The sequence below is a fragment of the Gobio gobio genome (genome assembly GCF_949357685.1).
Source record: "Gobio gobio genome assembly, chromosome: 7".
Taxonomy (NCBI): Eukaryota; Metazoa; Chordata; class Actinopteri; order Cypriniformes; family Gobionidae; genus Gobio; species Gobio gobio.
This window is the reverse complement of record NC_137103.1, coordinates 425929-442152: the sequence shown is the minus strand read 5'-3', so window position 1 is coordinate 442152 and position 16224 is coordinate 425929. Positions and strand designations below refer to the sequence as shown.

Below are 16224 nucleotides of genomic sequence, written 5' to 3'. Positions count from 1 at the left end.
CAACCAGTGCTGCAAATCACGCCTCATCTCAGTGTTCAGAAAGTCATCTGACCTGTGCGTGCTGTAGTTCCTGGAGCTCAGAGCTGAAGTCGTCCGGTCGATCGGCCTCAAAGTGGCTGCTGACACCACAGAGGAAGGAACCAGAAGTATGATCCATGTCTTGAGGTGTGCTAACTGTGGAATAAACAGTGTTGAATTACTGGAAAATATTACACACCAGATGCTCTGCATTGAGGTTGCAATATGTGTGAATAATTCATCCTCCTAAATAATAGTAATAATAATATGTTTAATTTATATAGCGCTTTTCCCAAGCTCAAGGACACTTCACAGTAACAATAAGGAACAACAGTCATTTCAAAGACAAACTTCGGAGGAGAGACCACAGTTTTGGTGATTTGAGCACCAAGCTCTTTCCCAGGCGTCCCATCTAGTTTAAGACTGCCTTCGACCTTTGGAGAAGCAACGCTACAAATGTTATCTGCAAAAGGCGACTTTGAGCCTAAAACCTAATGTTTTTATGATTTCATCATCTCTAATTGTTTATTTGTTTAATGCAAATTATCTTAATCTACATGATTATTTGCTATATTTTAAGAGAAATTAATGTTGAGTCATCCTAATTGCACTGCACTAACTCATGTATACAGGATCTGACCTCTGTAGCCCTTTAGAAAAATGTGCCATGTATTTTTTAATGTAATTTCTATTAATCAAAATTAATATGATTACAATATCAAGAAAAATAATGCATCCCTACAATGTATCTTTAACACTGGTCTAACAGATAGTAAAACATACACCAAGGAACAGTGCACAATAAGATCATGAACCTGTAAATCATGAATAAATTGCAGGCAGGTGTGTTTGGAACAGGGCTGGAACTAAAACTACAGGACAGTAAGCCTCTGAGAACCGAGTTGGACATCCCTGATGTAAACTAAGAGGTCTAAACATATTTATTCATAAACTATGGACCACAGAATATAGCTTACTTGTTGTTGGGACGCTGAAAGGATTCCCAATGGATGGCTGACTGGTCACTGCCTGTTCAGAGGTTTTTAGTCTTGAGGCACTCGTTTCCTCATCTTTTGAACAGGGAATAAGAACAGGAGATTTCTCTTTTGATGACAAAGGGCTCCCAAAGTTCTTCTGCACAGAGTCTGACCCAAAGACAAACTTTGGAGACGAGACCAAAGTTTTGGTGATTTGAGTGCCAAGCTCTTCCCCAGGTGTCCCATCTAGTTTAAGACTGCCTTCGACCTTAGGAAGACCAGTGCGTTCTTTTGTGATTTCCTTAAATGCAGCAACTGCAGGGTCAACCTTCTCAGGCATCTGAACAACTGACTCAAGCTGAATATCATTCTTCTCTGAACAGGGAATAAGAACAGGAGATTTCTCTTTTGATGACAAAGGGCTCCCAAAGTTCTTCTGCACAGAGTCTGACCCAAAGACAAACTTTGGAGACGAGACCAAAGTTTTGGTGATTTGAGTGCCAAGCTCTTCCCCAGGTGTACCATCTAGTTTAAGACTGCCTTCGACCTTAGGAAGACCAGTGCGTTCTTTTGTGGTTTCCTTAAATGCAGCAACTGCAGGGTCAACCTTCTCAGGCATCTGAACAACTGACTCAAGCTGAATATCATTCTTCTCTGAACTGGGAATCAGAACAGGAGATTTCTCTTTTGATGACAAAGGGCTCCCAAAGTTCTTCTGCACAGAATCTGACCCAAAGACAAACTTTGAAGGAGAGAACACAGTTTTGGTGATTTGAGCGCCAAGCTCTTCCCCAGGTGCCCCATCTAGTTTAAGACTGCCTTCGACCTCTGGAAGGCCAGTACATTCTTTTGTGGTTTCCTCAAGTGCAGCAACTGTAGGGTCAACCTTCTCAGGCATCTGAAAAACTGACCCAAGCTGAATATTGTCATTCTCTGTTTTGTACATGTCATCATCTTGATTGGCAGAGGTATCTGTCTTGGAGCTGGAATTAATTTCTCTAAAAAGCTGCTCACCAGCCCCTACAAAGCCTTTGAAAGTGGGATCCTTCTGGCCGAACTGAAAGCTCCCTTGTGAGCACTTTGCCAACTCTGCAAAACCCAAAACGTTAGGCTTACCGGTAATGGGGGGATTATTATCATGACTACCAGTGTCTACTGGCTCATCTGAGGAACTTGGGATTGCCTCTTTTTCCTTCTCTTTGTGAAGTTCAGCAATATCCTCCTGGCCAGACTGAAAATTACCTTTTGTAAAACTAAAAGAGTTAGGCCTGTTGGTAATGAGGCCATTATTATCGTGACTACCAGTGTCTACGGGCTCATCTGAGGAACTTGGGATTGCCTCTTTTTCCTTCTCTCTATGAAGTTCAGCAATATTTTTGAGGAGGTCAGATGCAGATCCATTTTGTGACTGTCCATCTGATGCTTTTGCCTCAGATTCTGTAATGCCAAACTTGAAACCACCAGCAGGCACTGGCATGGAGAATGAAAAGTTTGAACTGCTTGATGGCTTATCAGCTTGAGTTGTAGAGGACTCAAATTTAAAACCCTCTGAGGACACTTCATCCTTACTTGTACCAAACTGAAATGCAGGACCTTGATTGAAATTGGCTGTAAATCCTGTGGCAGTGGGTTGCTTGCTAGAACTACCAAAACTGAAGGTAAAAGAGGAACTTGACGGTGCAGCAGATGTCTTGCCTTTCATATTTGGGTTTGCTGCCTGACATGAAACACACTGGCTAGCAGTACTTTCATTTCTTACCAGGCAAGTGTCACAATCCCACTGTCCCTCTTTTATACCAAACTTGGCAGCTAACCCAGTAGTGCAGGGGGCTTTGCAAGAAACACATTCAGTTGCTGAAGCATCATTCCTAACTAAGCAGGGGTCACAGTCCCATTGACCCTCTTTCTTGACAAATTTAGAGCCAAAGGGTAATGCTGGAGCTGCTGACACTTTCGCATGTTGTGGTGCATCGGCCTGAATAGTTGTCTTATCAGCCTGAGCTGCAAGGCCAACAGATGTTACTGCAGCTTCATTTGATCCAAATGGAAAAGAAACTGGTTTTTGAGACCCAAATGCTAATCCCTTTGAGCTGACATCAGTGCTGATGGCAATCTTATCAGAATCTCCAGGAAGTCCAAAAGAAAACAATTTGGCAGGAGGAGCCACAGTTGCAGAGCCTTTGAGTTCCTCTACAGGTTTGTCCTTTGGTGTAGAAGGAGCTGCACTGTTGCAGGCAACACATACTGCAGATGTGGAAGAGTTTCTTACACAGCACACATCACAGTCCCATTCACCCTCCTTCTTGGAAAACAGTCTTTTAAGATCCATGTCGTTAGATAAATCCTGAGGCTTTGGAGTTTCACATTTCTTTTCCAACTGTTGGCCTTGTGGGGACTCTCGAATGAATTTTTGAGCCTCCTCAAATTTGACTTTAAACAGTGCAGCCTCGTCAGCTGTTTTAAAACGAATGGCCAACTGCTCAGTCTTCTGCATTTCATCTGCATAGTCCATAGCATACCACACCCAGGACTTGTCAGATCCAGCATTTGGTTTGAGAACCATATCTGCAGTTATATAGTGATTAGCACAGATTTTGAGAACCTGTTCCCTCCTCATCAACAGACGAACTTTCCCAGATGTTCTGTGTTTTAAAATTTTGATACTTCCAATGCCCCTCTCTTTCCATTCTTTAGACTCAAAGTCAAACCGAAAGAGTTTAGCTCTCCTGCAGAACATCTCCTCTTCCTCCTCCTCACCAGTTTTCACATCAACCTTATCAGGAAGAGGCACAATGGGCTCAAAATGAGGTCCGTCCTCTTCCTCTTCCACATGGGTGCTATCATTTTCACTTTCCCCGCTTTTCTCTTCCCGAGCCTCTGGATTTCCTGAAACTGGTTTGGTTCCACTTGCAAAGCTAAATCTTTGGTCAGAGTTGCCAAAAATATTCATTTTGTTCTGAGCACCATCAGTGAACGAAAATCCTATATCACTTTTATTCTCAAAAGTAAAGACTCCACTCTGGCTAGGCGGCTGGTCTTGGGTCGGGTGTTTCGGTTCTGATGGTCCTTCCACTTTGGGAGGAATATCTGACGTCAGAAGTCCCAAGAGGCTTTCACTATTTTTCATCTGATTAGAAGAAAAGGTGAAATCACCATCATTGGACTTGAAATTGGAGTTGAACTTGAATGCAGTTGTTGCCGATGTTGATGGGGCAAAGGAAACGCCCCCAAAGTTTGGAACCTTAGGAGGTTCACCTGTGGAACTCATCTTGGGGTCAACAGCCTTGCTTTCACTGCTCCTGGATGGCTGCGTGGATGTAATGGCACTTGGCTTGGTGAAATAGCCAGGCTCTGGCAATGTTGGATTGACTGTAGGTTGAGGAAAATTGTGACCATAATACTCTTCACTGTATGGGGAGAGTAAGGATGTAGCTGGGGACTCAAACCGGATGGGAGCACCAAAGACCTGCTCTTGAGGATATATGCATGCAGGAGTTGACTGAAGAGGTGGTGTGTGTGTTGATTGTTGGTAAGAATACATATGCTGCTGTGGAGGAAGACGATTCATCCAGTATACTGGGCCCTGCAGAGGTAAAAAAAAAAAAACAGTATTTTGATTCTGTGTCTTTTCTTGTTTACTATAAAGGTAGAATATATTGCATTAACATGAAAATCACTCCACTACCTTTGTTGGTGTAACATTTGCAGCAGGGCGTAGAAGATGCTGTGAACTATATGCTGGAGACTGGTTGTAGTATGCAGAGGGACCTGTAGTGGCAACCAAGACAGATAAATGGAATGGGTTTTAAGCACTTGTATACACAAGTGGTTATAATTTTTTGGTGATGCCTCCTTTTAGAAGAACAGTTGTGCTCAAAATTATTCATACTCCTGGTAGATATGATCAAAGAAGGCTGAGAAAATGAATCTGCACCGTTAATCCTTTTGATCTTTTGTTTTTTATTATTTTTCATGACTCCAAATCTACCTCCAACAAACCTTTTCTATTTACCCTAATCATTGTTAACAACATGTATTCTTTACTTCAATGACCCCATTGTTTCTGGCTTAAAATATTACATTGTTTATTAATACATTGTTAGCTAACTGTGAGATTGTATATTTTCTGAAATCCATAATTTGGACAGTCTCCTCTGATAACAGATCTCTCTAAACTGTAATGCAGACGCATGCATTTTCTGTAAAGCTGCTTTGAAACAATATGTATTGTTAAAAGCACTATACAAATAAATATGAATTTAATTTAATTTTAAAAATTTACAAAAATCAAACCTTTCATTGAAGAACACAAATTTAAAATGCATCTCATTATGAAATACATGTTTTTTCTCTAATACACATTAGCTACAATTAATCAAACCCTTTTATTAAATACTTTTTGCAACCTCCTTTTGCCAAGATAACAGCTCTGAGTTTTCTCCTATAATGCCTGATGAGTTTGGAGAACACCTGAGAAGAAATCAGAAACCATTCCGCCATACAGAATCTCTCCAGATCCTTCAGATTCCCAGCTCCATGTTGAAGCTTCTTTGCTTCAGTTCACCCCACTCATTTTCTATATGGTTCGGGTCAGGGGACTGGGATGGGCATTGCAGAAACTTCATTTTTTAACCCGTTTTTGTGTTGATTTTGAGGTTTGTTTTTGGATCATTGTCCTGTTGGAAAATCCAACCACGGCCCATTATAGGATTTCTAGCAAGGACAGTCAGGTTTTGATTTTTTATCTGTTGGTATTTGCTAGAATCCATGATGCCATGTATCGGAACAAGATGTCCAGGGGCCTCATTTATAAACGTTGCGTACGCACAAAAGAAGGCGTACGCCGCTCTCTACGCAATAATTGGTATTTATAAAAAGCAAATTTGACGGGAAAATGTGCGGTCCTTCACGCAAGCTCTGACCCAGGCGTACGCACAAAAACGGGTGAAATGAGAAATGGTCGGCAGATGGAAGAAACATCGTCGGCAGATGGAAGAAACACGTGAAAGTGTGTGAAACTGTAGACCGTTGTGTAAAAGAAATGGCTATACTGCCTCTCATAAATAACATGAAGACTTCACAAAGCAAGTCTTACAATTAACAGCCTATACGAACACCCGTTTGATCGATCTGCAGTGCAAAACAAACAAAATCAAACAAAAATTACAACACAAATGCAAATTAACACATATTTGCAAAAAGAAAAGTGAAATATGTTCTGCAATAATATTGGCATGTTATGCAATTCATCCTCATAAATAATATGGTAATCAGAACGAAATAATGTACAAAACTGAAATTCTCGTCAATGTGTCCGTCTGGCGGAGCTGATAGATAGATAGATAGATAGATAGATAGATAGATAGATAGATAGATAGATAGATAGATAGATAGATAGATAGATAGATAGATAGATAGATAGATAGATAGATAGATAGATAGATAGATAGATAGATAGATAGATAGATAGATAGATAGATAGATAGATAGATAGATAGATAGATAGATAGATCTAGACATCAGACACTGATGTTACTTTTAAGCTCTTCCATAGTCACTCCCAAAGAACCCCAAATCAGAAAAGGTTGGGACAGTATGGAAAACGCAAAAAATATATGAACACAATATGAACACAAAATATTTCATGTTTTGTCTGGTCAACTTCATGTCATTTGTAAATATGCATCCTTTCCTGTCATTCAAACCTGCAACACATTTCAAAAAAAGTTGGGACAGTAAAGCATTTACCACTTTGTAATGTTGCCATTCCTTTTCACAACACTTAAGACGTTTAGGGACTGAAGACACCAAGTGATGAAGTGTTTCAGGTGTAATTTTGTCCCATTCTTCCTGCAAACAAGTCTTAAGGTAGGCAACAGTACGGGGTCTTCGTTGTCGCATTTTGCGCTTCAAAATGCGCCACACATTCTCTATTGGAGACAGGTCGGGACTGAGGCAGGCCAGTCAAGTACCCGTAACCTCTTCCTCCGCAGCCAGGACTTTGTAATGTGTGCAGAATGTGGTTTTGCATTGTCTTGTTGAAATATGCATGGACGTCCCTGGAAAAGATGTCTTCTTGAAGGCAGCATATTATGCTCCAAAATCTCTATGTACTTTTCAGCATTAATGGAGCCTTCACAGAAGTGCAAGTTACCTTTGCCAAGGGCACTGACACAACCCCATACCATGACAGAGCCTGGCTTCTGGACGTGTTGCTGGTAACAGTCTGGATGATCCTTTTCTTCTTTGGTCCTGAGCACACGGCGTCCATTCCTCGCAAAAAATACCTGAAATACTGCTTCATCTGAGCACAGTACACGTTTCCACTGTGTGATGGTCCATCCCAGATGCCTTGAGCCCAGAGAAGTCGACGGCGCTTCTGGACACTGTTAACATAGGGCTTCCTTTTGGCACAGTACAGTTTTAACTGGCATTTGTGGATGTAACTACGTATTGTGGTACTTGACAAAGGTTTGCCAAAGTAGTCCTGAGCCCATGTGGTGATATCGCTTATAGATGAATGACGATTCTTGATGCAGTGCCGCCTGAGGGATCGGAGATCACGGTTGTTCAGCTTAGGCTTGCGCCCTTGTCCTTTACGCACTGAAATTCCTCCAGATTCCTTGAATCTTTTAATTATGTTATGCACTGTTGAATGTGAAATATCCAAATCTCTTCCTATCTTTCTTTGAGGAACATTGTTTTTAAACATTTCAATAATTTTCTCACGTATTTGTTGGCAAACTGGCGATCCTCGGCCCATCTTTGCTCCTAAAGGATTAGACTTTTCTTGGATGACCTTTCTTTCTTTGCTCCTGTCCCAACTTTTTTTGAAATGTGTTGCAGGTCTGAATGACAGGAAAGGATGCATATTTACAAATGACATGAAGTTGACCATACAAAACATGAAATATTTTGTGTTCATATTGTCTGCAATGAAATACAAGTCAAAGTAAATTTAGAAATCACTTCTTTTTTTTTTATTTGCGTTTTCCATACTGTCCCAACTTTTTCTGATTTGGGGTTGTAGATAGATAGATAGATGCAAGACATTACATTTGCACTGAACTATTTCCCATTTCCACGTAGATTATAACCGACATCTGTAGCTTGTCAGATGCAATTAAATGGATGGAAATAAAATGCCCCATCACAATGCGTAATGACGCACAATGGCTGATCTTGCGCTCTTAGAAGATGTGGCAAATGGAAGGATTCGGAGTGAACGCATCTTCAGACAGCAAGAAGACTTGCTGGCAAACGAGGACACACTCTGGCGATGGAGCGCTAGACGCTTTTTTGCCTCGACTTTGATGTCCGACCATTTCTTTTTCATCTCGGCCGTGGTCCGAGGTTGTGAGGCTACAGCATTTACGGCGTCTGCAACCTTTTGCCACTCAAGTACCTTTTTGGCATTAGTAATGCCCACACTGTGCCCTCCAAAACAAAATTTTTCTCCTCTTTTCAACCTTGCCAACGATAACTTCTACTTCACATTTAATGAAGTTACGTTTTTTTTATTTCCTCTCTGTGTTTGCCATGATTTCGCAATCGATGAATATTAACTTGTGGGCGTTTCACGGACTATTTATGGGCAACTATGGGAGTGACATGAAGCCGCAAAAGCTGCGCTATATTTAGAATTGATTGTGATTTATTAAGGGGAAACTGCGTAGGTTGTGTGTGTGTGCACAGTTTTATAAATCTGAATATTTCTGTGCGTACGCACGTCCTATGTTTCACCCGTACGCCACTTCTGACGCAAATCCTACGCAAAGTTTTATAAATTAGGCCCCAGGACTTCCAGCAAAAAATAAGCCTACAACATTAAAGATCCAGCAGTATATTTCATTGTACACGTGTGTCACAGTGTGTTTGGGTTTTGTTTCATGTTCATGCTTCCTGTTTGTCATGTGATCATGTAATGTGCTTCCCTAGTCTCTTGTGTCATGTTGTCATTGGTTGATTTAGTCATGTGTTCTTAGTTCAGTTCTGTCATTGGGTCATTGTCTTGATTGTTCACAGGTGTGTCTTGTTTAGTCATTAGTCCTTGTGTATTTAAGCCCTCATCTTTGCCTTATTCCCTTGTCGAGTATTGCTCCCTGTAAACCACTGTTGGGAAGTGTCTGTCATTTTCAAGTCAAGTCTATTTCAAGTCAAGTCTGTTCATGTGTCAAGTCTTAGTTTGTTTTGTATCTGCTCACATTTGTAAATAAAACTGCACTTGGGTTCACTAAAGCTGGCCTCCAGTGGATCTACTTTACAATGGGGTACTTTTGTCCACTGTGTGCACCAAACCCATCTTGAATGTTTGCTGCTAAAAGCTCTTTTTTTTGTTTCATCTGATCATAAAACCCAGTCCTGTTTGAAGTTCCAGCCATGTCTGGCAAATTAATATGCTGGAGTTTCTTTTTGGATGAGCGCATTTTCCTTTCTTGATTTTTTTTCTTGAAACCCTCCTAAACAACATGTGGTGATGCAGCTGCTGTTTGCTTTTTTTAGGCTTTCTGACCCAGAAACACTTTGAGAACCACTGGTATACACTAACAGTTTCAAAGACTGCAGATTAGAGGGATACAGCAACTCATTGAACTGACCAGTAAGAGGGACACCATGGAATGCCTGTGCTCCAGGAAATGCTTCCGGAAGTCCTTCTGCAGGATAATTCTCTCGATACATCCTATTTGAGGATGCGGTCGCATCAGAGGAATTATTATGCCGCAGGACATGAACCTCATTCTGTGAGAGACAGAAAACAAAACAGGATTATGAACACTAAAATCAGAAACACGTCTGATCTAATTTCACCAAGAGTTGACCAGTTTTACTTGGTTGAATTTTACCCATATCTACCCTAAACTTTCAAAGAAGCACTTGCTTACAGGTATATTAGGGTTTTTAACATAAAGCTTTTCTAAAGTTATGTTATGGCAGAATGGTTTAAAACTGCTTGAATGTTTAGCAAGACTAAAAAAAGACACTTTTGTGACTACGCCAGACTGGTCTGATTGGGCAATTAACCATCCATCAAATGTCCTGAAATGCGAGGGAAAGTCTTTCTATCACAGTGTGCAGCTCGCTTGTAGTGCAGACGCGATGTGCCGATGTGAAGAACTTTGTGCATCATAATAAGAGCAAGAGAGAAGACACTGTATCAGTCATGCTGTTTTCAAATTACTGATTCAGTCTGATATTCTGTGTGGATTAATTTACTCATTTAACATACACTATATTGCCAAAAGTATTGGGACGCCCCTCCAAATCACTGAGTTCAGGTGTTCAACCCCTTCATGGCCACAGGTGTATAACTCAAGCTCTAGGCCTGCAGACGCTTCTACACACATTAGTGAGAGAATGGGCCGCTCTCAGGAGCTCAGAGAACTCAAGCATGGGGCCGTGATCGGTGGACACCTGTGCAATAAGTCCATTCGGGAAATTTCCTCACTACTAAATATTCCACGCTCAACTGTTAGTGGGATTATAACAAAGTGGAAGCGATTGGGAACAACAGCAACTCAGCCACGAAGAGTGGGGTCAGCGCATGCTGAGGGTCACAGAAGTCGCCAACTTTCTGCAGAGTCAAGAGCTCAAGGCCTCCAAACTTCTGTGGCCTTCAGATGAGATCAAGAACAGTGTGTAGAGCTTCATGGAATGGGTTTCCATGGCCGAGCAGCTCATCCAAGCCTTACATCACCAAGTGCAATGCAAAGCGTGGGATGCAGTGGGGTAAAGCGCGCCGCCACTAGACTTTAGAGCAGTGGAGACGTGTTCTCTGGAGTGACCAATCACGCTTCTCTGTCTGACAATCCCATGGACGAGTCTGGGTTTGGCGGTTGCCAGGAGAACGGGACTTGCCTGACTGCATTGTGCCAAGTGTAAAATTTGGACATTTGGACAAGACATTTTGGAGGTTTGTGGACGGCCCCTTCATGACTGCGCTCCAGTGCACAAAGCGTCGCTCCATAAAGACATGGATGAGGAGTTTGGTGTGGAGGAACTGGACTGGCCTGCACAGAGTCCTGACCTCAACCCGATAGAACACCTTTGGGATGAATTTGAGCGGAGACTGAGAGCCAGGCCTTCTCGTCCAACATCACAAATGCGCTTCTAGAAGAATCCCCATAAACACACTACTAAACCTTGAGGAAAGCCTTCCCAGAAGAGCGGAAGCTGTTAGTGCTGCAAAGGGTGGCCAACTCCATATTAAACCCTACGGATTAAGAATGGGATGGCATTAAAGTTCATGGGCATGTAATGGCAGGCGTCCCAAAACTGTTGGCAATATAGTGTATATGGTAATAGTGAATAAATGTTTGTGGGAATTTGCACGAAACCTGAAGGAATGAGCAGGCAAAACTGTCAAGTGGTTATGCACAATACTCGCAATCCCTTGCCAAAATTCAGGTCCTGATTAAACATTCTATTATACAGATATTTGTAAAACAAATTTTTGCATGACTTATCCAAACATTTCTAGGTTTATTTATTTTTCCAAAACATTTCTTTTTGTGCTTTGAAACTGTGCTCATCATTATTCCTTTGTTTCTATGCTGTACATATTCAAAGTTTCTTTCCACTTTTCTGACAACATACAACGAGTATATATGTAAATTAAATTGCAACGTGAGTCTAATAGTCAAACTGTCAGCGTTGTTTTCCCCCCATAACAAATAACTTCAAAATGTAACTTTCAGTGCTGAATAATCAGTGAAACTGATCTCTGTCGACCTCCAGTACTGTGAGTCGTTACAAAATATTTTCCCGTGCCCTTCTCCAGCTGAACCTTATGGCTTTTGTAGAGAGTGCAAGCATGTAATGTGTGCAAATCTCTGCACTGGCATGCAAATGTCCTTCGCTCTTGGACGCATGGACTGGAGTCTAAAGTGCTCTCTAAATTCTCTGCTCTTGTTCACAGTGAATGTTTGCATGCTCAAACTGAGCTTGCCGATCTTTCTGTTCTTGCTCAAGGATTACCTTATGCTCAAGGGTTACATGTTGTCTAAAGCTGTATAAAAATATCAATAGGCTTCCATGACAAAACATGTGCCACATCTGTGGCAAAGCAAAAGCAAACACATTGACTGATTCTGCTACAAGCGGTGGATGTGCAACTGACCTTCAAGGACTCGATCTGCTGGCACAACATCTGCAGGAGGGACTTCTGGTCCTCGACCCAGTGAGGAGGCGTTTTGGGCGAGAACTGGAGGAGGAAACAACAGTCAGGAACCGTAACGCTCTGTAAACATCAAGCACAGCATCTGCAGAAACACCAGTGCCATGACATACCACAGATCGTTTGGATGGAGACGTGACACTTTTCGATGGGGACGGAGTGGAGAATTTCACATGTGCTGCTGTGGGCTGACCGGGGCTGGACGTTAGCGGATAGTCCACCTGATGTTCATTCTGCTCGCCATCATCTGCAAGCTGCTGGTTGACCTCATTCAGCAAATCCATCACATCCTCCATTGATACAGGTAACTTAAAAACACACAGAGACAGAATTTACTAGTTCATTCAAAACTCCCATTTACTCACCCTCACATCAGTCCAACCCATGTGTACTTCTCTCGCCTACACGAATGAAGACACTTTGGACACTTTGCTGCATACATACTGAGCAAAGACTGACATCAAATATTATTAAAACTAAGGTTAATTGCAATAAATATCAATACATAGACTATGGAAATGTTTTTACAAGCAACGACCCTCATGACCTTTTCCAAAGTAGTACTAGATCAATCACAAATTTGATGCATGTTCACATCTTTTGACTGTTTCCCTAAAGCACACAGTCTTCTCTTTCTAGATGAGCTCATGTTTTCTCTGGTTTTGAAGCCTCTCTATCAGACCGTCTGCAGTTTCATGTTCAGATAGCCTTGCATGGCATACTCGCTTCTATTTGGTGACTATTATTACTCAATATGAGTGTCAGACTTCACAATTGAACATAAAACATGATTTCTTATGACACACACAACCCTAATGTAGGCAATGACAGGCTTCTGATTAAGTATCTAGCACTAGTTGTTGAATCTGAGTGAATGGGAGGAGTACAGTGCTTTTTAAAAAGCATCTAAGGTATGGACTGGTCTAATGTAAACCCAGCACTTAAATCAGCACTATTTCCTGCAATGACCACTTCTAAATGCATTGGTTTACAGCAGGTTTCCTCAAATCTGACCCTGGATAGCCACTGCCCTACTGAGATTAGCTCAAACCCAGCCTGTAGCTTTCTAGTAATCCTGAAGACCTTGATTAACTTGTTCAGGTGTGTTTGTTTGATGTCAGAGCTAAACTCTGCAGGACAGTGGCTCTCCAGGGTCAGATTTGAGGAACCCTGGTGTAACGTGAGCAGCACAGGCATCATCAGAGATGTTTAACATACCTTGTCCATGTCCTCTGGATTGGCCTGATAAATCTTTGTCAGGTATTTCCTGAACTGCAGGAGGAAGTTGGTGCACCTGCCCTGCGTCTCCTCCAGCCCGTTTTCTGCCTCCTCCGACAGCCTCTGATAGATCTGACCATCAACACACCATCCACAAACTCATCAGGTGAGGTCATTCATACCGATATTAATCACTTCTGAAGCTGAACGAGTGTGACTGTCGTCCAGTGAAAGCGCTGTTACCTTAGCAAGATGCCAGTTAGACAAGATTCTATTGAGTTTCTCCAGGTTTGCGATGGCCTCATCGGTGTTGCCCTCGATGTCAAGCAGTGTGGCAAAGCTTATGGCTGCCTCTTCCTCATATACTCGCACTTGATAAGGCTGAAGACAAAGAGACCATTAGAGATAATACAGCAATATGAAACAGAAGCAGGAAGTCATCAATCATCCAGAAGGAAGAGAGTACATACCTGTATGTCTTTACTGCGAAAGTGCATGAACATCGCCTCCAGAGGTTCAGGAATAATGTGTTTGCTTCGGATTTTCTCAAGCAAGGGAAGCACAGCTTTCCAGTAGTGCACACTGCGGCCTGCATACTCCTTCTGGTCATAGTAAGGGTTCACCCGTTCACCCTGTCAAACACAAAGGTCGAGCTTAATATGTTTAAATCAATATAAAATCCAATGATGGAGAGGCATGATTGGGAGGAACAGCCTCATGACCTAAACCCGAATGGGTGTTTGTTGTTAGACTTATGTGGTAGTCATGGATTGTCTATAACAAAACACCATGTTCGAGCATAAGGATGCTCATAAGTGTACGTGGTACCAGAGCTCCCTAGGCCGAAGGTAGATGATCGATTTTGTGATCGTATTGTCTGATCTAAGGCCACATGTTTTGGACACAGGTGAAGAGAGCTGTCATCCGATCACCATCTGGTGGTGAGTTGGGTCAGGGGTTGGGGGAAGACTCTAGACAGACCTGGTAAGCCCAAACGGGTAATGCGGGTGAACTGGGGACATCCGGAGGAGGCCCCTGTCTGTGAGATCTTCAACTCTCATCTCCGACTGAGCTTTTCTGACATCCCTGTGGAGGTTGGGGGCATTGAACCTGAGTGGGCAATGTTCAAAGCTTCCATTGCTGAAGCTGCGGCAAGGAGCTGTGGTCTCAAGATCTTAAGGGGCGGTAACCCTCAAACACCGTGGTGGACACCGGTGGTCAGGGAAGCAGACTGAAGAAGGAATCCTACTGGGATATGTTATACCAGGGGACTCTGGAGGTGGCTGCAAGGTACCTATGGGCTCGAAGGGCTGCAGCTTCTGCTGTGAGAGAGGCAAAATAGTGGGTCTGGGAGAAGTTTGGAGAAGACATGGTCTGCACCAAGGTGCTTCTGTAAAACCGTCCAACACCTCAAGTCAAGTCAAGTCAACTTTATTTATATAGCGCTTTTCACAATGCAGATTGTTTCAAAGCAGCTTCACAGTGTTAAACAGGAAAATAATGCAACATAATTTGATTCGGCCGTACAGCCGCTCTGGAGAAAACGGTGATGTCATCAGCTCATTTCAATTATCATACGGTGACAGTGTGGGCTTTAGATCAGTAATTAGAGCAGTAATTTAGTTTATATGGTTAATTTAGTTTAATAATTAGATTTATTTGGATATTTAGTTGAAAATATAGTGTCCTCAACTAAGCAAGCCAAGCCAGAGGCGACAGTGGCAAGGAAACCAAAACTCCATCAGGAGCAGAATGGAGAAAAATAAACCTTGGGAGAAACCAGGCTTAGTTGGGTGCCAGTTCTCCTCTGGCCAATTAACAAACAGCGTATGATTATTATTCTGGCAACTTTACAGGACAGGGGTCATAATAGACCGGAAAATTCAAAAGATCGGAGTCATCACGCCGGAGACGGGTTTATTGAGGATGCCGTGTCGATGAGGCAATTTCTGGGGGAGTCTAATCACGGTCTCTCAGACAGTTCAGGGTCATGCGTTGGTCTTGTCTGGGCGCAGGTCCTCCATCTGATCTGGATCCGGCCCGGATCCGGCTGACTGCAGTAAACCTCGGGATAAACAGAGAGACTAACATTAGCGTAGATGCCATTCTTCTGATGATGTAACGAGTACATCAGGTGTTATGGGAAGTGTTCCCGGTTCCGGCTGACCTAGTTAATGCAGCCTAACAATCATTTCATTGAAAAAGTGTTTAATGTGTATGCCACAGTAAAGAGATGTGTTTTTAGTCTAGATTTAAACTGACAGAGTGTGTCTGCTTCCCGAACAATGCTAGGAAGACTATTCCAGAGTTTAGGTGCTAAATAGGAAAAGGATTGACCGCCTGCAGTTGATTTGGATATTCTCGGTATGATCAACTGGCCAGAGTTTAGAGAGCGCAGTAGACGTGATGGAGTATAATGTGTTAAGAGCTCGCTCAAGTACTGGAGCTAAACCATTTAGTGCTTTGTAAGTAATAAGCAAGATTTTAAAATGTATGCAATGTTTAATAGGGAGCCAGTGCAGTGTTGACAGAACCGGCTAATATGGTCATACTTCTTGGTTCTAGTAAGAACCCCTCAGGAGGGGGAAACAGGGAACCATTCAAGCTGTGTACAGTTAGGATGTGATGCTGTTGACCTCAAATGAGGAGGTAATTGGCCGGTGGAAGGAACACTGAGGAACTCCTGAATCCGACTGACACGCCCTCTATGATAGAGGCAGAGCTGGAGGCTAATGGAGGGGCAAAAAACTCCATTGATGAGGATTGATGAGATCCATCCAGAAATGCTGAAAGCAATGGGTGTGGAGGGGATGTCTTGGATGACACGTCTCTTCAACA

General features: G+C 42.4%; 1 protein-coding gene across 1 annotated transcript in view; it reads right to left on the bottom strand.

Moving 5' to 3' along the window:
* Positions 1 to 43: 43 nt before the first annotated feature.
* LOC307129468 (E3 SUMO-protein ligase RanBP2-like) overlaps positions 44 to 16224 on the bottom strand; it is a gene marked incomplete at both ends in the record, with an annotated part of 38947 nt that continues 22766 nt past the window's right edge. The window contains 10 exons of the mRNA XM_079821908.1: positions 44 to 174; positions 996 to 2084; positions 2238 to 4578; positions 4681 to 4775; positions 9593 to 9734; positions 12112 to 12195; positions 12282 to 12476; positions 13387 to 13518; positions 13630 to 13767; positions 13857 to 14018. Coding sequence (XP_079678034.1) covers positions 44 to 174; positions 996 to 2084; positions 2238 to 4578; positions 4681 to 4775; positions 9593 to 9734; positions 12112 to 12195; positions 12282 to 12476; positions 13387 to 13518; positions 13630 to 13767; positions 13857 to 14018 — 4509 coding nt within the window. The remainder of the gene's footprint in view (positions 175 to 995; positions 2085 to 2237; positions 4579 to 4680; positions 4776 to 9592; positions 9735 to 12111; positions 12196 to 12281; positions 12477 to 13386; positions 13519 to 13629; positions 13768 to 13856; positions 14019 to 16224) is intronic.